The following is a 22,981-nucleotide window of genomic DNA, read 5'->3' on the forward strand; positions in this document are numbered from 1 at the left end:
CGCGACACACAGCGCTCTCTAGCGCACAGACACAGAGTCAACTCAAACTGACTGACTACTCAACGCAAACTTTGACGTTTACGAAAAGGGACCATATTTGTCTTATGTAATACGTTTTTGCGTCATTTCATTTCGAGTGTTTGTTGTGTAGTCTTCACAAACAGCGGTGATCGGTCCAGTCTGAGCAGCGCTGAGAAAAGGTTCAGGTAAACCTCACTGTTTACTATAATTATTACACTGAGAACAGTGTAACAGACATGAAATTATGCATTGTATCGTTAAAATATGGGGATAACTATGTAAACATGTACTACCTCAGTGGCTAAGATAAATGCTAAACCCCGTTCAATCTCTTATTCTAGCTCTCTGGTCCATCAGCCCCGTTCTGAAGTCATGCTAGCAGGTCGTTTCCTCAGAATTCTGCCGTTTTTGCTAGGTTCTTTCCAGTGACGTTAACAGAACGTTCGTGCAAAGTTCTATGGGAAACCATCTAATGTGAAACTTGCACCTTGCGTTTATATTCTGGGTTCATCTGCTTGCCTGTACAAAGAATGCATTATCAGTAAGTTGCTTACCCTTATGAAAATTAACCATGGTTTTACTACAAATAAAACCAAAAAACCATGGTTACTATAATTAAACCATGGTAACCACAAATTAACCATGGTTTTGCTAAATTAACCATAGTTTAACCATGGTATTTGTAGTAAATCTGTGGTTATAGAAATGGTAGTCAACACGCCAAAAAAACATGGGTTACTACAGTTTTACTATAATAAAACCATGGTTATTTTTCGTAAGGGTATTGAATTTAAACTCTTTAATATCTTATACTTTAAACGCCTTATACTTTCATTTATAATGTATTTTAAAAATGCAGATGCAAGATTATAGTTTTGCAGCTTACCATTTCAGTTTTGTAAGTCAGTAAGGAGCAAGATCCATCTTTTTGGTTTTCACTTCTACTAATCTGTTTTTATTTAATTTATTTATCATTGATTAAATGATAATAGTCTTAAAAAAGATCATGATTTCACGGTATATATTAAACAATAGTTCTTATCAGTAACGATAACTCTAAAAAGAATATGAATAAGAAGTTATTTGAGTGAACAAATCCTTTAATATATATATATATATATTATATTATATCAAATACTGGTTTTGTTTTGTAGAAAACATGGGAACACGTTTTAATAGACTGGCGACGACCGCACAGAGTAGCATTATAACAGAACTTTCAAATGTATCTGTAACATTACAAACTTCATCATCATGGGAAAAAGGAGGCGGGAACTGGCGGACAATTATAATTAAGCTTTAATAATAACATAAACACAAAACAGCGCGACAGCCCCACGCAGACGACTGCCGCGCAAAAATAAAAACCAAACACAAAATAAAGCCCAGGCCTGGTCCTCTCTCGTCCTTCACTGTCGTTGCTCCTCTTTTGTATCCTTCCAATCTCCTCCGTGGGACTCGAGACCGGTGAGTGTCGCAGGTGTCGCTCATTTCCAATCACTCCTACGGGCAATTTTGTGGAAGTGGTTGATGTAATTGTGTCCGGTGGATGTTCAGGCATCAGAGATGTTTACAAGTCATTAACTTGGATTCTAAGTCTTTAACCTGGAGTCTGTGTCAAGTCACGAGTCTTTGGTCACAAGTCCAATTCGAGTCTCAAGCCATTTAATGGCTTGCTAAAAAATCCCATTCTGAATCCTCATGTGTTGAAATCTATTCCTATTTATGAATCTGTTTTAGGCTACAGACAAAACATACATATGATTTAATGTACATCCAGCCTGTTATGTACAGTCATGGCCAAAAATATTGGCACCTTTGGTAAATATGATCAAAGTAGGCTGTGAAAATTAATCTGCATTGTTAATCTTTTTGATCTTTTATTTAAACTTTTATTCATCTTCCATTAACAATGAAGATTGTTTTCTAGACAATTCGCTTTGAATCTTTTTTACCATGCAAAACTGGTTGTACGTCTTGCTGAAGTTATCCTAATGATGCTGTATGTTCACCTCTCTCCTTTACGGCTTGATTAGCAGCACCACCTTCTTGGACATCATCTTGTGCTTCAGTTGTTAAGGTTTCTGTGTATGCTTTAACTTCTGTATGTTGTCTTCATTTGTCTTGTTTGCATACACATGGAGTCCATCAACTTTTGAATGAAATGTGTCTAGCTGGTGCTGCAGAGAGAGGTTCTTCAGTTTCCCTGTGGCTCTACAGATTTTAGCAGTGTCTGTTTTTGTTTGGCTATCAATTATTAAAACCTCTTCAGCAGGTTGTCCTCATCATCACTTTGATGTCTCAAACTCGGCTTGCAATCACAAACCCAGTGTCCTTCCTCGTTGCAATGTCTGCATTGTTTTTGCTTTTGGGTGTCTCTGATATTCACTTTCTTCATACCCCGTTGTCCTGTTGTTGTATGACAAGGTTTTAAATTGCAGAGCTCTGAGATTGACTTCCTGTGGTCTTTCAATCTTTTGCCGCATTTCCATCGAAATTACCCGGAACATTTGTACCAGGAACTTTTTTTCCCAGGAACTTTTTTTCCCCCAGACCTGTTGCTTTCTGCGTTTCCACCGCGGTGTAAAGTACCGGGAAGATTAGGCTGGTGACGTAGGTCTGCGCGCATTTCTCAATACAAAGTACGCTGATTTTGGACGTGCATTCTCTGTAGTTCAGACTTTGCGCATTCGACTCGGGAGTGTGATGTCCGCGACGACGCAAATCCAGTAATTCTGCAAACAGCAGCGTACTTGATAACTTCAGTCAGCTGACCATGGCTACTATTTTCCTCTCTGTATATTTACAATAAAACGAAATAGGATATCAAATACCACTGCCTCCTTTCGTTTTCATTTAAGCATAATAACAGCTGCAGAAATTTACTTAGTTCAGGGATATGTGTATATATACAGCCATTACAATGAAACGAAATATTATATAGATTTGCCTTTTTTATTTTCATTTTAACATATAGATAAATTGAATACAGACCAAAGATAACCTGTTAGATTTACCCACAACAAATTATATTTTATGTTTAACCACTAAAGAGACATCAGAGCCAGCGGCACACATCAGAAGGTCTAGCCGAGGAGAGGCTGCTTCTCGGCGGATAGATGAACACTGAGCTCCCGCTGGTCGCGTGGAGCTCACCGTCTCTGAGATCGGCTAAACACATTTTTTAATAGGCGCTGTCTTTATAAATAAACCACAGATTTGAGTTTTAAACAACTACATTCTCGCCTGAAATACTTTTAAAATTACATTTCATGACACAATAAAACAGTAATATTTTGAACATGATCCGAATAAATGGTGGTTGAACTCAATCAATGCTGTGTGAACTCAACCAATCAGGATGTTTAGTGGCCAAGTCCCGCCCCCGAAAGTTCAGGAACTTTGAAAAAGTACCACCTCGCCAGCAGGGACTTTCTGAGGGGCATTTTTTTACCCGGAACTTTATTTAGTTCCTGGTTCCTGCGGTGGAAACACACCGAGTACCAGGCCAAAGTCCCTAGTTCCTGGGTAAAGTTGTTGCGGTGGAAACGGGGCATTTGCTGACCATTAAACAATCTGCATTGTTGTTCCAGTGCTGTCCCAGTCATCATACTTGATTTTATTAAGGGTTTTAGAAATCTCATGTGTCAGTCCATTTACAAATGTGGTTTTAAGAGGCATACTAGTATATTTACTGAGATCTTTAAGGTTGTTGTTCATACCAGCATGTTCCATCCATGTTTGTCTGAAGTGTTCTTCAAACTCTGCAATACTTTCTCCTGTCTTCTGCATGCAAGAGGTAATTTTAGCCCAATTAACCTCTGCAGGTTTCAAGTTAAACAAGAAAGTTTGTACAGCTTCCCATCCAGCCTCAATGTTTTTTTGGAGATGCACCAATCCTTCTTTCAACACTTTCTGTTAATCTTTTTTGATGATGGTCTCTTAAGTTCACATTAACAATCATCATGCCTTCTAGCTGATGTAGATTGTAGATTTTCTGCAAGCGCTGAAGAAATTGCCAAGCTTTCCATGGTTTTTTGGAAAAAACTTTTGACCATTTTGTCAACTTGAACTTTTGTAGCTGGTTGATGTTCTGTATGGAACATATTTCTTTACCACTTCTGTCACAGTGTGAGTTTGTTGTTCACCATCCTCCTCATTCTACTCCTCATTGTCAATTTCAACTTCAGTCCTTCTGTTCTTGACAATTATAGGAGCAAGTCTAACCTTTAGATGTGTTGATGGGAAATTCAGTCTCATTGCTTAAAAATTTGTAGTCCACTCTTTTGGAGAGCAAAGTTAGCAACAGGTCATTCTCATTTCAGTCACACAGACAAATCATTAGTTTGATAACTCAACAAATCCTGAATGATAAGACTTTTCCAATTCTTTCTGAGTTGTAGTTTAGAAAGCTGAACTACTTGGCTTCAAATTGGTCTCTTAGACAATTTACATTAGATCTTTCTGTATCTTTCAACAGAAGGCAAACAAACTTATAATTTTATGGCTTTATGCCCTATTCTTTTAACCAAGATAGAACATTATTTAAATCTAAAATAGTGGTTATTGAATTAATACCCATTCAAGAATTCACAATTCTTGCAGCAACATCAGTCCCAATACTATCTATGGCTCCTACAGTCTCTGGATAAATGGACTTAATTGGTTTTTTTTTTACAGAATTCCTACAAACAAAAAGAGAAAGGACCAAGTCTCTGCTTCTACAATCTCTTGATGAACAGACTAAATTGTTTCTTAAACAATTCCTACGGACATAAAGAGAAAGGACCAAGCCCTTGCTTCTACAATCTCTTGATTACTGAACAAAATTGTTTCTTTAACAATTACTACAGACTCCAGGGAACAGGACTGGGCCTAGAATTACATGTCTATGGCTCCTACAGTCTCATGAGAATGGACTAAACTTAAGGTCTTAAGCCTAAAATTCTTAAAATTATTATTGATAATTATGACTACACTCCATACATTGATTGATCTGCTTACTTATGAAAAAATGTTTTTTAAATTATTTTACAGCTGATAGTTTCACTCACCAAATTAGGATTTTTGAGGCAGTATCCAGTTGATTCAAATAACACAAAACTGTAGAATCTCCAAAACTCTTGTTCACTTCTTGTTGCATTTGGGGACTTCTCTTCTTGTCAGTGTCTCCTGGCTGGCTTGCCAAATTGTTAGATTTTGCTATATTTGGCTGAGCAGTTGTATGGGTGGCTCACGAATATACTAGATTTCTCTAATACATAAAATAATTAAGCTTGACCAAAGTTCTTGTGGGGGAAATAATTTATTGAAGGTAGCAGTGTAGCAGTTCTTCAGCAGTGATGTTAGCACGTCATACTTCAAACAATCTTAACCCAAAGTACTGTCTGTTAAACCAGACCTTTATACCTGGTAACAAATGTGCCAAAGACAATACAGTAACACCTCATGGAGAGCCAGTGATAGTGTAACCTCATCATACTGACCTGACAGGACCTTTCCCATGGGGAGCCCATGTTGCATTGTCCTAATGCTGACCTAATGGGCTAATTACATGGGCCATTTGGGCCACACTTTTGTAAACAGGTTTAGTAGATTGCATCTGAGGTACAGTCACAATGTAAATGCATCTAACTAAAGATGACTTGACACATGATCTTTCAATAGTCATAGATCAAGTAGTATATACTGTTAAAAGGGCATATTTGGCAGAAATACTGACATTACCTCAAACATTTATGACCTCCCACACTTTGAATAATTCTAAACCCATCACTTGGCACAGGCAAGACAAAGAATATTCCTAGGGCTCGCGTGGGTCTTCAGTCGGTGAACAGTATCCAGAGGGCTTGACAAAAGGGTTAATCCAATATATACAGGCAGAAGGTCAGGGAACAGACAACAAGGCAACACAAAAAGACTAGACTAAGACTGAACTGGAACAGAGAAACACTGAATGGCTCGGTAAAGCAGCTAACACTTGGGGAGTGATAAATGCATAACAATACATGGCAGTTTGAAAGTGAGCAGAGTGAGTGTTATATAGTGAATGAGTGATTGGTTCCAGCTGTGTGCAATCAGTGCCGTGGATGATGTAGTCGGGGATGACATGCAACAGTTTTTGTAGCACGGGAGTCAATGTAATGGTGGTGATCAGATGGAAGTTCATGAACCAGATTCGTGACACAAGGCCTTAATGATAAGGATTACCAAAGAAACATTTCTTAGGAACCCAAATCTAAAATTATATGAAGATAACCTTAATACTTATAGAAAAATAATAATTATAACACTAAGAGAGGGATGCCTATGCATATTGTTTTGATAGAGAGAAACAATGCATTTCTAGTTTCAAAATGACTTATACTTCACATATTCTAGTTTAAATAAAATAAGTATCAGCGGTATTTAAAGTTAATTGGTGGGTTTTTGTTAAATGTGAGCCAAAACCATTACAATTAAAAGAACCAAAGACTTTAACTACTTCAGTCTGTGTGCACTGAATTTATTTAATACAAGAGTTTCACAGTTTGAGTTGAATTACTAAAATAAATGAACTTTTCCACGACATTCTAATTTATTGAGATGCACCTGTATACAATTTACTCCTGGAGTCATATTGAAACTCCATTATCTCTGAAACCAAACCATATAGGGCCTTTAAAATGAAGATATCAAAAGGAAAGTTTAAGACCCAATATCTAAAAGGTCATTAATATTTACTACCTTTTTGAGTTGCAGGCCTGCAAATAGGGCTGTGATGGTAATAAATGGCTGCCCAAAGCTCCGGGTGTGTGTTCACTGCTCTGTGTGTGTGCACTTTGGATGGGTTAAATGCAGAGCACGAATTCCGAGTATGGGTCACCATACTTGGCTGTATGTCAAGTCACTTTCACTAGTTGCAAATTGTTTTATTGAGACTATAGATCTATGGTAATTCACAAATTACCTCAAACACCATACACAGCCTTTCCTTTAGCAGGTTTGAGCACAGGAAAACAGTTTATGCATTCAGCAAATTAATTTTGTGTTGGGCATTTGACCTCGTTAAGAATGCGTTGCTTGCTTGGCAGCGGAACAGTGAACGGTGTCTTCAACGAATGCAACCCCGCCGCATCACAACAGGTTCTGTCTGTCACACTGTAGACACAGATTTACATTTTGTAGCAAGGTGAGTGAGAGGCACGGACACAGACAAGGTTGTTGAATTGCCAGACAAATTCCCCGAAAGGGGGATTTATTGAACAAAGTGAGACAATACTGTGAACGGTGCTCTGGAACGGTTCTGCTCAGAAACCAGGCATCGTGCAGGGTAGTCTGTGTTCATTTGAAGTGAAGCGTTGATCCTTAGTCGCTGGAGGCTGTAAGCACATGGAGAAAACAACATGAGTTCTGGAGAACTAGCTCACCCTTCCATCTTCTTCTTCGTTGATGTTTAACGGTGGTTGGCATCCAACATTAATGGTGCATTTCCGCCACCTACTGTACTGGAGTGTGGACCGGAGATATCTAGTTAACTAACTTAAAAAAAAAAAAACTATTGTAAGAAATAACTTCCAACGATAATAATTATATCCTTTCTGCCAATCTTGTTTCCTATAAATATCAAAATAACAGTGTACTCATATCATTTAATGGTTTCCCCAGCAACTCTTCAAGTGAATTTCCTTGTCCCCCTAACCTTCTTATGCCCTCTCTCATCTTTGTTCTTTTCTTCTCACATTTCTGACACTCAAAAATCACATGTTCCACAGATTCAATATTATCACAAAATTCACACCTATCTGATATGATCTTACCCATAATATGTAAATACTTATTCAACCCACAGCGTCCTATTCTTAACCTAGTGAAGATAATTTCTTCCATTCGATTCCTTCCCGTAACCCTCTCTGTCCCAACTTTTTGTTGAAGGTTATATAAATGTCTCCCTTTCTCCTCTGCATCCCAATATATCTGCCATTTTTTATTAATTTCTGACCAGATTTGTGCTTTGGCTTCTGCCTTACTTATTGTAATTGCTAGATCCACATCTTCCCTTTTACTGGCTTATTTTGCCAACCTATCTACGGTTTCATTTCCCTTCACCCCCACATGTGCTGGAACCCATGTAAATTTTACCCTTATCCCCATCTGACAAATCCGTGAATGAAGTTCTAGTATTTCATATATTATGTCCTGTCTTGCTTTTGATCTAAATGATTGCAAACTCTTCAGAACTGCACTAGAGTCTGAGCATATGACAACTTTTGCATGTTTCTTTTCTTCTATCCACTGCAATGCCAACCAAACAGCCACCAACTCAACGGTGAATACTGATAAATTATCAGAAAGTCTACTTTGCATCTCTACCCCCATTTTTGGTACACTGAAAGCAGATCCAACTTTTCCAGATTCATGATCTTTAGACCCATCAGTGAATATGACCAAATATTTACTATACTTATCATTCATCCTATCACAAAATGCCTGGCAAACATCCAACCCCTCTCTATTCCTTGTGTGGCTATTTTAAATCTCTAGATCCACACAAGTCTGCCAAAGAAGCCATGGTGGTCTGACTGGCAGCGGAACTGTTGGGCTAAATTCCTTTCCCTCTAGTCCCATCTCTTTCCCAATAGCATCACCTACCCATCCAAAACTCTGACTTTTAACCCTTTCATGCTCCCAGCATACCTGTATAACTTCTCTTGTGGGGTGAGATCTATCCTGTCCTTGCAGGTTTGCCCAATAGTTGGCTGTCAACTGTTCTCTTCTTAATTGCAGAGGCATCTCACCCATTTCCACCTGTATTGCCACTGCCGGTGACGTATGAAACGCCCCAGAACATATTCTTAATGCTTGTGCTTGTACAACATCCAACTTGGCCAATGTAGTTTTAGCTGAATCTCTGTATGCTATGCAACCATAATCTATTACTGATTTAATCAATGCATCATATATCCCCTTCAGTGCTTCCCTACTCGCACCCCAGTCCACTCCTGCCAAACATCTCATCACATTTAATACGTTTTTACATTTAACTATGATTTTCTCAATATGGCCAGCCCATGTCAACCTAGCATCAAACACCATTCCCAAAAATCTAAAGGATTCAACCCTCTCCAGTACATGTCCATATAGTTTAAGATTGATCTCTTCCCCCAACTTAATTCCTTGTGAAGAAAACAACCTGTGATTTTTCCTTTGAAAATCTAAAACCCCATCTCATTGACCACCGCCCTACTAGATCAATTGCTTCCTGGACTTTCCTAACTGTATAATTTATATTCCTCCACCTTTTCCACATAGCCCCGTCATCAGCAAACAAAGATCTTCCAATCCCAAGCCCCACCTCTGAAAATACATCATTTATCATGATGGAGAAGAGTAAAGGACTAATCACACTTCCCTGGGGGGTCCTATTCTCTATGAGGTAACTGCCAGAAATTTCTTTCCCCACTCTCACTCTTATAGATCGTCCATACAGGAAATCCTTCACCCAGTTAAATGCCCTACCTCCTATACCCAATTTATCCAGTTTAATCATCAGCCCCTCTTTCCACATCATGTCATATGCTTTCTCGACGTCAAAGAAAACTGCTACCACTGTTTCCTTATTAACTTGTGCCTTCCTTATTTCATCTTCCAAGCATATTACTGGATCCATTGTTCCCCTCCCCTTCCTGAATCCACTTTGACATGATACAATTAATTCCCTCTTCTCCAGAAAATAAACCAGTCTGTCGGTTACCATACGTTCCATAATTTTTCCCACATGAGATGTTAAAGCAATTGGCCTATAGCTAGTAGGTTTTGTCGGATCCTTCCCTGGTTTCCTAATTGGAACTACAACTGCTTCCTTCCAAAACTTTGGAAGCTGTCCTTCCTCCCAACTTCTGTTGTATAATAGAAAGCAGTCTCCCTAACGCTACCTCACCCATATGTGCAAACATTATATAACACATTTCGTCTATTCCTGGCGATGTCAGACCTGCTCTAGCAATTGCTCTCTCCATCTCTGCCTTAGAAAATGGAGCACTCAGTGCATCACCCACTTCCTCCCTTTTTTCCAATACCCCAGGATATTCCTTCAATGTTATTTCCCTTCCTTTCTTCCACTCACCCTCCAAGTTGTCAGAGCTATGTATTGACACAAAAGCTTTAGCCATCATCTCTGCCTTCTCTAAGTCAGTAACTGCCTTCACCTCCCCACTGACCAGTACAGGGTAGTTCCACTCCCTCCTTATTCCACTCATCTTCTTAATCATCCCCCACACTTCTCCCACAGGCGTCTGTCTTCCTAATGAGCTGCAGAATCCATGCCAAAATGTCCTCTTAGCATGGCGTACATTCTTTCTTACCACTGCTTGCAATCTTTTATATTGGATTAAATGCTCAAAATTATGAGTATGTCTCAACAACCTGAGAGCCTTATTTCCTTCTCTTATTGCTTCAGTACATTCCTGTGTCCACCATGGAACCGCTTTCATTCTCCTCACCCCAGAACTCTTAGGAATAGTTTCATCCGCCACTTCTTTAATAATATTTTGAAAAATATTATACTCTTTATCACTCTCCATATCCCTAACCTCCCCACCTAACCTTTCCTCACATAACTCCTTAAATTTGCCCCAATTAGCCTTACTAAATACCCATCTCCCTCTTCCCTCTCCAGACTGTTTTTCTACCCTCATTCTAATTTTGCACAATATAGGAAAATGATCACTCCCTACTGTCGACTCCTCCCATACCTCCCATTCACAAATCCTTGCTAAATCATTAGATGTGATGGTAAGGTCTAATGCTGACTCCTTTCCTGAACCCATTTCGATCCTCGTTCCTCTACCATCATTAATACACACCAACCCTTTTTAATTCATTAACTCCTCCATCACCCTCCCATTTTCATCTACTCTCTTTCCCCCCCAAAGCGGATTGTGGGCGTTAAAATCTCCACACCACACTACCTTTCGTCCTCCCTGTCCTTCTACTTCTTCCATTAAACCAATATCCAACCTTTTACATGGATTGCAGAAGTTGATTATCACTACACTCTACATTCCCACCCATACCTCCACCACCACATACTCCAGCTAATTCCCTAGCCCCAGGATTCTATATGGCATCCCCTGTTTAATAAACGTAGCACACCCTCCTCCACATACTGTGCTTCTATCTCAACGGACACCCACATACCCCTGTATCACAAAATTCAGACTAGGCCTAAGCCAGGTCTCTTGAATACAAATAACCTCTGGTTTCTGCACCATTTCATCAATAACGCGTTTAAACTCTTGCCCATTTGCAACCAGGCTTCTGGCATTCCAATGTATTAAAAACACTGTGATAAATATTAACCAACCCATGATTCCTGACTAGACTGATGATTGAGATCATCTCACTGTTTCCCATGTCAGCCCTGTTACATCCAAATGTCGTACTGCTGCCATCACTATCAACTGTATTCTTTCTGTCTTTGACTTTACATCCGCAGTACCATTAATCACACCAGCAATAAATGTCACTAATTTCCTAACATCCACCTGTATCATATATGCCTCATTCTGTCTCGCTTGTCTTGCTTCATATCCTACATTATCCTCACTGCTACCCCCTGCTGTCTGATTCCGAACCTTTTTAACTGCCTCTGCATATGACACTTTCTGTCCCACTCTCATTTGCTGCACTTGCACCGCTTCCTTCATCATTGAACACCCTCCATAAGCCACGCTGTGTGCACCCCCACAATTACAACATTTAGGTGGGACACCCTCCCCACACTGACAATAACTATGGTTTCCTCCACATCTGGCACATCTTCTGGTTTCCTTGCACATTACCGCTACATGTCCAAACCGCTGGCAGTTATAACATCTAAGTGGTTTGGGCACGTACAATCTCACAAAGTAGCTCATATATCCAATTGTTACTTTCTCTGGAAAGACCCCTCCTTCAAACTGTAACAAAATTGACATACGATCTTCCTTGACGCCATCTCTTGTTGTTTGTAATCTTTGTGCACTCATTAGAGTACCCCCTCTTATATTATTCTTAATCTCTTCCATCTGCACACACACCGGTATACCTGTAATCACCCCCTTATTCCATCTTTTCCCTCCCTGATATTTAACAACGCTTACTACCTGAAATTGTCCAACCCTAAGACGTGGCAGGATATACCATATATGGACACCAGCAGGAAGCTCGCCCTTCCCCTCTCCCCCTCATATTCAGTCGAGAAAGACGCTGGAACTAGTGCACACGTGAGTTGCTCTGTGGTTGACTGCCAGAATCAACATGTAAATGTGTTTTCTCTACCAAGAACGGACCTAGCTATCAGAGACCAGTGGATTAAATTAATTTTTAATGACGCGGTTCCTTCAACCCTTCCACTGGTTTTTCGTTACGTGTTTGTGCTAAACATTGTACGCCGAAATCCTTCACAAATTTGGGGCAATATCAGGCGAAGTTGGCATCGAAGCTCGGGAAAAGCGCCTACTGTGTGTAACAAACAGCATAACTGCTAATGCGGCTATTGTATGCTATTGCGTCTGTCACTAGACAAATAAACGAAAGACTGGAGGTGAAGTAATTATTTATGTTCCCTGTAAACGGACTGCAAAAACGGACTTTTGACTGCATTATAATGATTTCTTAATTCAGAATATGATCAAGATTGCGTAGGTTGATGTGTTCGGGGAATTTGCCAGTTAATAGTAACATTTAAAGCCCCTTAAATGAACGAAATGACTCGGAAAAAAGATTTGTTCATTTTGATTAAAGGAGTTTGAACAAGAGAGTCTGGCGTTGCCAGATTGGGTGTTTTTTCCGCTACATATTAAGGCCGGTTTATGGTGGGTTTTAGGTGGGTTTTCGCCTGGAAGGCTTTATAGAAATCTGGCATCCTACTGAACGAAGTTAAACTGAGAGAGCGTGGCGTTCACAGACACCAGAATGAACGAGTTCACAGTAACGTTCATCAGGCAGTAATGCGGTACGTTCAGTTCAGTCCAAAACATGAACGAGTTCATGAACTATAGTTCAATGAACGCGTTCAGGCACAACACTGGTAGGAGTATTAGCTTCGAGGTATGGGGAATGGCTGCTAACGTACTTTGCAAAAAACAAATGACTGAGATCATCATGAATTCGGTTATTGTTTATTTATTGCCTAACGCTTACATGAGGCCCCATCTAGTTTGTGTGTGTGTGTGCTCACGTCTTATATTTGTGTGTGTGTGCTGTGCTCACGTCTCATATGAGTAACTTTATGTACGTAGATAGTTCATATACATGTAAGTTTGACTAGTACTTAGTATATATGCAAGCGTGTTTCATATGTGTGCGTGAATGAAGTTTGATTTAAGCCCTAAACGGCGCCTCATACTTATACACTGGCCGGGAAGCCGGTCGCGTTCATTCACAACTTGCGCCATGATGTCAGTTTGTAATGATATGCTAAAGCGTTACCTGCGGTGTCAACCCCCCTCCTTCCTGCAACCAATCAACGTGCCCCTCATTTGCATTATTATAATGACCGTCCACGACAGCCAAAATATCGCATCAGATCTCGCGAGACAATAATGCCTACAGAGATAAGGGTCTGAGGAGCTCTGTGTTTATTTTTTTTCCACTTTTCTTTTTTAGAAGGGCCTGAAAGACTATAATACAGCAGTAGGTATCCAAGGTAATACGAGGGTATGACTCCTTTAAATAATATAATAAATAAAAAGAAAACCGATAGAATAAAAAAAGAATAGAGCAAGCTAGTGTTAGAGATCTTTACACATACACACACACACACATATAATTGCATAATAAATGAAAAGAAAATAGAATACAAAAACATTAGAAAGGTAGATTTTTTTTTTAAGAATAGAATTAGAATAGTGAGTGTTAAAGTTAGAGGGTCAAATAAAGATGGAAGAGATGTGTTTTAAGCCGATTCTTGAAGATGGCTAAGGACTCAGCTGTCCGGATCGAGTTGGGGAGGTCATTCCACCAGGAGGGAACATTTAATTTAAAAGTCCGTAAAAGTGACTTTGTGTTTCTTTGGGATGGCACAATCAAGCGACGTTCACTTGCAGAACGCAAGCTTCTAGAGGGCACATAAGTCTGAAGTAACAAATTTAGGTAAATGGGTGCAGAGCCAGTGGTAGTTTTGTAGGCAAACATCAATGCCTTGAATTTTATGCGAGCAGCTATTGGAAGCCAGTGCAAATTGATAAACAGAGGTGTGACGTGTATTCTTTTTGGCTCATTAAAAATTAATCTTGCTGCTGCGTTCTGAATTAATTGTAAAGGTTTGATAGAATTGGCTGGAAGACCTGCCAAGAGGGCATTGCAATAGTCCAGCCTGGACAGAACAAGAGCTTGAACAAGGAGTTGTGCAGCATGTTCAGAAAGAAAGGGCTTGATCTTCTTGATGTTGAATAAAGCAAATCTGCAGGATCGGACAGTTTTAGCAATGTGGTCTGAGAAAGTCAGCTGATCATCAATCATAACTCCAAGGCTTCTAGCTGTTTTTGAAGGAGTTATGGTTAATGTTGTAAAGGAAACAGGTCAATTTAGCTCAAAGGGAATCATTTAAGATTTTAAAGGGAATTTGAACAGAATCACTGTTTCACGGCTGATCACTGAGACGCCCTGCGATTCACTGAACGAGCCGTTTAACATCAAATCTGCGCTGGATATTAATATCCAAACTATTGTGAAAACACTATCAATTAGCACAGTAACAAGATCGGCAGTTTAAGACATTAACTTGTAAGCACAAAACACAAGATACTTATCTTTTCAATATGAATAAGGCTTTATTTGATAAATCTAAGACATATAAACTAATCTAACACATGAACGCACGCACTCACACATTCACACAAGTTGCAGGAAGATCGAAAGTTAGGGAAGGATGAGTTTAAGAGAATGGAAATATGGAATCCCAAGTTTACAGCAATACGCTAAATTGCATAAACATGAACAACCATCAATCACTTAATGAACCCTCGCATTGAGTTCCTCAATAAGGTTAAAATTATATTAGATACACCAGCACAAATGTCTGAAGGTACATTGCCTGAAGGTGTCGCTTTGTTGGTGCTGATTGGCTGGAAGTTCAGTAGTCGTTGAAGTGACGTCTTGGTCTTGGGGAGCCCTGGTTGGTTGTGGGCTGAAGGTGCAGAGTTGTGTGCTGAAGTTGAATGTACAGACGAGGTCAGACTGCGTTACAAAACTTAACTCAGAACACGAAACTCTCAAACGGAAAAGAAAAGAAGTAAAGTTTGGCGAGACTATAGGTGGTGTTCCTTCTCATCGTGGCTAAGTAGCAGCAGGCGTGCAGGCTGAAGCACGCTGGAACCGCGCTCAAAGAACAGTGATGACAAACAGCATTGCTAAAAGCTAAAGCTAAGAAGCAAAGCTAAAAGCTGGCATGACTGATAGCCAAAGCAAGGCTAGAACTAAAAGCTGGCATGACTAGTAGCAGAAGCAAAGCTAACAACTAAAAGCAATATTTTATGGTGTCCTGGGTATTTAAACTGGCCTGTTGGCCACACCTCAAAAGTTGTCTTGACCAATCAGATAAAGACAGTTTATTTGCCATTCTCTTGACAAAGACTTCTGTGGAGAGACCGGAGGTTCAAAGCCCCTTCCCCCTTAGGAATTTCCGTCTGGTTCTGTTAGGTGGGGGAAGTCCATGGAAGTGTTTACCTCTCATGGGTTTACATGTGATGTCCAGCGTTGCATTTCAATTACGAACAACAAATTTGACAAATCTCTTCTCCGAATTGAAATTGTCAATAATTGTTCTAGTGGTGTTAATGTTGAAAGCTGTTCTGTGAAAGCTTTGGTTGGTTGGTTATCTTGCTTGGGACTTGTGGCACAGAATGTTTTATGACTTCCTGAGGAATTCGGCTCGTGTTTCAAACACAGCCCTGATCGACTCTTTAATTTGTCTGGTTCGAGTCATTTCGGCTACAATGTGCCTAGCTTGATGGTGAAATTGTGATGAAACGATGGGTTTGCTGGAATCACAAGCAGTTCTGTCTTGGCAAGGTTGAGTTGAAGGTGATGGTCCATCATCCAGGAAGAAATGTCTGTTAGACAAGCTAAGATGCGAATAGCTACCGACAGATCATCAGGATGGAATGAGAGGTAGAGTTGAGTGTCATCAGCATAGCAGTGGTATGAAAAGCCATGTTTCTGAATGACAGAACCTAATGATGCCATGTAGACAGAGAAGAGAAGTGGTCCAAGAACTGAGCCCTGAGGCACCCCAGTAGTTAGATGTTGTGACTTGGACACCTCACCTCTCCAAGATACTTTGAAGGACCTATCTGATAGGTAAGACTCAAACCATTGAAATGTGGTTCCTGAGATGCTTTTTGCCAGTAGGGTTGATAGGAGGAGCTGGTGGTTAACCATGTCAAAAGCAGCGGACAGATCAAGCAGGATAAGTACTGAAGATTTGGATTCTGCTCTTACCAGTCTTAGAGCTTCAACAACTGAGAGCAAGGCAGTCTCAGTTGAATGTCCACTTCTGAAGCCTGATTGGTTGCTGTCAAGGAGGTTGTTGTGTGTGAGAAATGTAGAGACTTGGTTGAACACAGCTCGTTCAAGTGTTTTTGCAATGAAAGGAAGAAGGGAAACTGGTCTGTAGTTCTCTAAAAGAGATTGGTTAAGGTTGGGTTTCTTAAGTAGTGGAGTTATACGCGCCTATCTAAATGATGAGGGATTTATAACTTATAAATGTATAACTTAGATTTATAACTATATATTCAGATTTACATTTATAGATTCAGCATTATAACTATATATTAAGATTCTCATTTATATATTCAGATTTACTTCTATATATTCAGATTTACTTCTATATTTAGACTTATAAGCATATATTCAGATTTAAATTTATATATTTCAGATTTACTGTTATATATAGATTTCTATATATTCAGATTTATAACTATATTCAGATTTTCATTTATATTTTCAGACTTATAACTATATATTCAGATTTACATTTATATATTCAGATTTACTTCTGTATATTCATATTTATAACTATATTCAGATTTACATTTATATATACAGAATTACTTCTATATATTGATGAGGCCCAGTTTCACAGACAGGGCTTAGACTAAGCCAGGATTAGACCATAGATCAATTAGGACATTTAAGTAATTTTTATAAACATGCTTAGAAAAAAACATTACCGATGTGCATCTTAAAACTAAAAAGGCACTGATATATTTTTAAGATAAGTCAGTGCAAGTTTATTTCAGTGGAAACAGCTCAGACTTACATTTTAGTCTAGGACTAGTCTTAAACCCTGTCTGTGAAACCAGGGGTTAGACTTATATTTATATATTCAGACTTATAACTATATATTCAGATTTATTTATATATATTCAGACTTATAAGTGTATATTCAAATTTACATTCATATATTCAGATTTATAACTATATATTCAGATTTACTTCTATATATTCACTTCACATATTCAGATTTACTTATATTCCGACTTATAAGTATATACCGTAATTCCTCAAATAAAAACCGGTAGTCAAATAAACGCCAGGCCTCTTATAGTGGCCGGGGGCGTGGTCAACATGGACAAATAAAGGCCGGTCTAAAATAAAGGCCGTGGGATTTGTGCAGCAGAGCCAGATAACGAACGTACATGCCCACTGCCGGAGCGTTTCTCGTTCTCGAGTCAAGATCCGGTTGCATCGGTTTTCGGATCACCAGTACACTGAACCGAGAACCGTTTCTGTCGGACGCGTCCGATTCGAGAACCAAGGAGCTGATGATACTGCGCATGCGTGATTCAGCGTGAAGCAGACTGACACACAGAGCGCATCTGAACCGAACTGATTCTTTTGGTGATTGATTCTGAACTGATTCTGTGCTAATGTTATGATCTCTGTCTACTGGAACGCTATCAATTTTAATTTAAAACGGGTTATTTAAAACAATTACTTGTCAAACAGATGGAATTAGAAATAAAGGCCCGCCTCTAATAAAAGCCTGCTTCAAATAAAAGCCTGTTACCTTCTGCAGTTCAGGTAAATAAAGGCCCCGGCTTTTATTTGAGGAATTACGGTATTCAGACTTATAACTATATATTCACAGTTTGCATTTATATATTCAGGCTAATAACTATATATTCAGATTTTGGTTGCACTTTATTTTACAGTATGTGTACTTGCATGTACAGTCGTGGCCAAAAGTTTTGAGAATTACATAAATATTGGAAATGGGAAAAGTTGCTGCTTAAGTTTTTATAATAGCAATTTGCATATACTCCAGAATGTTATGAAGAGTGATCAGATGAATTGCATAGTCCTTCTTTGCCATGAAAATTAACTTAATCCCAAAAAAACCTTTCCACTGCATTTCATTGCTGTCATTAAAGGACCTGCTGAGATCATTTCAGTAATCGTCTTGTTAACTGAGGTGAGAATGTTGACGAGCACAAGGCTGGAGATCATTATGTCAGGCTGATTGGGTTAGAATGGCAGACTTGACATGTTCAAAGGAGGGTGATGCTTGAAATCATTGTTCTTCCATTGTTAACCATCGTGACCTGCAAAGAAACGCGTGCAGCCATCATTGCATTGCATAAAAATGGCTTCACAGGCAAGGATATTGTGGCTACTAAGATTGCACCTAAATCAACAATTTATAGGATCATCAAGAACTTCAAGGAAAGAGGTTCAATTCTTGTAAAGAAGGCTTCAGGGCGTCCAAGAAAGTCCAGCAAGCGCCAGGATCGTCTCCTAAAGAGGATTCAGCTGCGGAATCGGAGTGCCACCAGTGCAGAGCTTGCTCAGGAATGGCAGCAGGCAGGTGTGAGCGCATCTGCACGCACAGTGAGGCCAAGACTTCTGGAAGATGGCCTGGTGTCAAGAAGGGCAGCAAAGAAGCCACTTCTCTCCAAAAAAAACATCAGGGACAGATTGATCTTCTGCAGAAAGTATAGTGAATGGACTGCTGAGGACTGGGGCAAAGTCATATTCTCCGATGAAGCCCCTTTCCGATTATTTGGGGCATCTGGAAAAAGGCTTGTCCGGAGAAGAATAGGTGAGCGCTACCATCAGTCCTGTGTCATGCCAACAGTAAAGCATCCTGACACCATTCATGTGTGGGGTTGCTTCTCATCCAAGGGAGTGGGCTCACTCACAATTCTGCCCAAAAACACAGCCATGAATAAAGAATGGTACCAAAACACCCTCCAACAGCAACTTCTTCCAACAATCCAACAACAGTTTGGTGAAGAACAATGCATTTTCCAGCACGATGGAGCACCGTGCCATAAGGCAAAAGTGATAACTAAGTGGCTCGGGGACCAGAATGTTGAAATTTTGGGTCCATGGCCTGGAAACTCCCCAGATCTTAATCCCATTGAGAATTTGTGGTCAATCCTCAAGAGGCGGTTGGACAAACAAAAACCCACTAATTCTGACAAACTCCAAGAAGTGATTATGAAAGAATGGGTTGCTATCAGTCAGGATTTGGCCCAGAAGTTGATTGAGAGCATGCCCAGTCGAATTGCAGAGGTCCTGAAAAAGAAGGGCCAACACTGCAAATACTGACTCTTTGCATAAATGTCATGTAATTGTCGATAAAAGCCTTTGAAAAGTATGAAGTGCTTGTAATTATATTTCAGTACATCACAGAAACAACTGAAACAAAGATCTAAAAGTTTAGCAGCAAACTTTTTGAAAACTAATATTTATGTAATTCTCAAAACTTTTGGCCACGACTGTACTTATAGTGTACTTACTGTGTATTTATATAAGACAGTTCTGGTAATACAAGGTAACTACACGGGGTAGGGTTAGGTTCAGGGTTACTACCTAGTTATTACATAGTTATTGTAATTACTATATGTACATGAGGAACAGGACTGTAAAATAAAGTGCTACCTAGATTTTTATATAAAAATTTCCTATTTGGCACCTCATAATATATAATTAACATTATATATATATATATATATATATATATATATATATATATAACACAGCGTCTCCAGAGGTTGAAAATAACATTGTGATCCTGCCATGTTTCTGAAGTCAATTTTAAGCCCCTGTAATTTGGTTTTGAATCTCAGGTGAAAATTGCCCTTTGACCCCCCTCTACAAAATAGTGGATTACTTAAATATTCATAAATAATATGCATAAATATTCATGCATGACATTTAATATTTGGGCTATCATCACCATACATGTTTCTTCAGGAAAAACATATTAGGAAAATCAAAAATTTGAGCTGGGGTAATTTCAGAAAATTTGATGATTGGACACGGAATGAATGACCCAAAAGTAACTGATTGATTCTTGACTTTGGCAGATCTGCTCCTTCACTGAAGCTCCTTCCACTGCAAATTTACCAGTATTTGCTGGAATATTGCGATCAGCCCACCAGCAAAGATCAGCATGAAACCATCAAGAAGAGTCCTTTGTACAAAAAATGGTTTGAACCTTTATTTGTACTGTAACAACCACAACAGCTGTGCTGAATTAATCATATGCCCAGCACTGTAGCATACTACTCTGAAACATTATTTGCTGCTTATTGTATACTGTTTCACACACACTGTTCTTAAAAAAAAATATTAGGCAGTATGCACTGTGTACTGGGCAGTAAGCAGAACGGTTGGAACAATTAATTGATTTGTGGATCATTTCTGCGATTTTTCCAAATGCATAGCTTAACATTTTAAACATCAGATGGCATTGTGTGCTTTAGAAACAGCCGTACTCTGCTCGCTTCCAGTTCCTTACACACACACCACTGGAGCGGGTGTAGAGCCATAACACCTGGAGCCCTCTGCTGTTTAAAACTAAGCTCAGAATCGATTCCAGAGAGAATCGTGATTCTTTCAGACAATCGCATCCATCCAAAAACTGATTTATCGTTCCACCCCAGTAAGCATTAAAAAATGGTAAATGGACTGCATTTATATAGCACTTTCAACAGACCACATGGCCATCCAAAGTGCTTTACAATTTGCCTCACATTCACCCATTCACACAGCCATTGAGTCATTCATTCATTTAATTCATTCAAACGGATTAATTTTAGGGACATATAACTGCATTCTATAGGCTCCGTCAAGCACTGAGTTCTGCATCATGCTCGTCACCAATCAACTTATTACTGCAAGAGCGATTAGAGAGCAGACACTCTGTATAAATACTTTGATGTCAAACACCGATCGGTATGCACATTGCCACTTTAAGCCGAACGCACCTTAAGAGATGTATGTAGGTCTTGGAGTGGGTACATTAATTACATTAATAATTTTAACACGTAATTGTTTCCGTAACTAAATAACTAAATAAAAACGTTAAATTGACGGCCCTATTTTTTTTTTATTTTCATTCAGACCGGATGGAGGAGAGACATCCTTGTGTCAAAATTGTAGAGAAAACTCACTCACAGACTGAAAGTTTCGTCTGCCGTCAGTGTGGAAAGAGATTGACATGCAATGAAAGTCTCAAAGTCCACATGAGGATCCACACTGGAGAGAAGCCATTCACATGTGATCAGTGTGGGAAGTGTTTTGCAGAAAAAAGAAGCCTTAAGCTGCATATGAGAGTCCATTCGGGGGAGAAGCCGTTCATTTGTGATCAGTGTGGGTTGAGTTTTACACAATCATCAAACATTAAAAGACACATGAAGATCCACACTGGAGAGAAGCAGTACACATGTGAACTATGTGGAAAAAGTTTTTCACAACTGCAAACTCTAAAAGAACATAAGAAAATGCACACTGGTGTGAAAGATCATATGTGCTTTAAGTGTGAGAAGACTTTCATTTCAGCTAAAGTTTTGAAACGACACCAGATGATCCACACTGGAGAGAAACCTTACATGTGTTCACACTGCAACAAGACATATAGTCGTTCAGAACATCTGAAAACACATGAGAGGATCCACACTGGAGAGAAACCTTACATGTGTTCACACTGCGATAAGATATTCAGTCTGCCAGGAGACCTGAAAACACATGAGAGGATTCACACTGGAGAGAAACCATACATGTGTTTACACTGCAACAAGAGATTCAGTCGGTCAACACATCTGAAGACACATGAGAGGATCCACACTGGAGAGAAACCATACACGTGTTCACACTGTGATAAGAGATTCAATCAGTCAGGAGACCTGAAAACACATGAGAGGATTCACACCGGAGAAAAACCGTTTCACTGCACTGCATGTGGGAAGAGTTTCACTCAAAAATCGAATCTACTCACGCATACAAAAAACAATCACAGTAAGTAGACAATCTACAGATCCAGCACTTTCAGGTCTGATCCTCACCAAGCAAGACAATAATGCATCGAGCAATTCAATTTCTTCTGTATTAGTCTGTCAGACGCAGCAACAGGAGAAAGAAACAACATCTAAAGTTTTCACCATTCATCGAAAATAAAGTTCATCATTTCACCTATGAGATTCGGACAGTTGTTTTGGACATTTTGTTTTGTTACATTGAAAGTTTTTTACATATACAAACTCTTCCGTTCAAACTGTTCAGGAAGCTAAGAAGAGAATGCAAAACTTTAAAGAGAAACTTTTTTTTTTCTTTAGTTCTATTTTATTGAGCCACTTTGGCTTTTTTATAAATCAATAAGAAGATAGATTCGTCTCACTGGTTTTAACTTTCACTTTTTTATTTGCTTCAACAAGAATTAAAGTCCTTAATAATTCTACCAAATACTTTTATTGTCTGTTTGTTATTGTTTTCTCACTGTAGCCTACTTCAGGCCTTAAAGTTTTCCAGCACTTTGCTGCAAGCTGCGCGGTGCAATGGTCAAAGATGTCCATCTAATGCATATTTACACAGAAAAGTGACTTCGGAATAAGAGAGAAACAGACTAATATTAGCGTAGATGCCATTCTTCTAATGATGTAGCAAGTACATCGGGTGTTATGGGAAGTGTTCCCGGTTCTGGTTTACC

The 22,981-nt window shown here is 39.2% G+C and overlaps 1 protein-coding gene across 5 annotated transcripts; it reads left to right on the forward strand.

Annotated features, from left to right (window-relative positions):
* The first annotated feature begins 1 nt into the window (after position 1).
* On the forward strand, positions 2–22,674 carry LOC132160147 (gastrula zinc finger protein XlCGF7.1-like). 5 transcript variants are annotated; one of them, XM_059569884.1, is made up of 5 exons: positions 3–206; positions 20,361–20,471; positions 21,119–21,289; positions 21,400–22,293; positions 22,396–22,674. In XM_059569884.1, the coding sequence occupies exons 4-5, from the start codon at positions 21,405–21,407 to the stop codon at positions 22,425–22,427; spliced, it is 921 nt and encodes a 306-aa protein (XP_059425867.1). In that variant the 5' UTR covers positions 3–206; positions 20,361–20,471; positions 21,119–21,289; positions 21,400–21,404; the 3' UTR covers positions 22,428–22,674. The 5 variants fall into 5 exon arrangements, with proteins under 5 accessions (XP_059425864.1, XP_059425867.1, XP_059425863.1 ...); XM_059569881.1 differs by lacking the exon at positions 21,119–21,289 and having other exon boundaries at positions 2–206; XM_059569880.1 differs by lacking the exon at positions 21,119–21,289 and having other exon boundaries at positions 20,361–20,483.
* Positions 22,675–22,981: the final 307 nt, after the last annotated feature.

Source organism: Carassius carassius, chromosome 16 (assembly GCF_963082965.1).
Source record: "Carassius carassius chromosome 16, fCarCar2.1, whole genome shotgun sequence".
Classification (NCBI taxonomy): domain Eukaryota; kingdom Metazoa; phylum Chordata; class Actinopteri; order Cypriniformes; family Cyprinidae; genus Carassius; species Carassius carassius.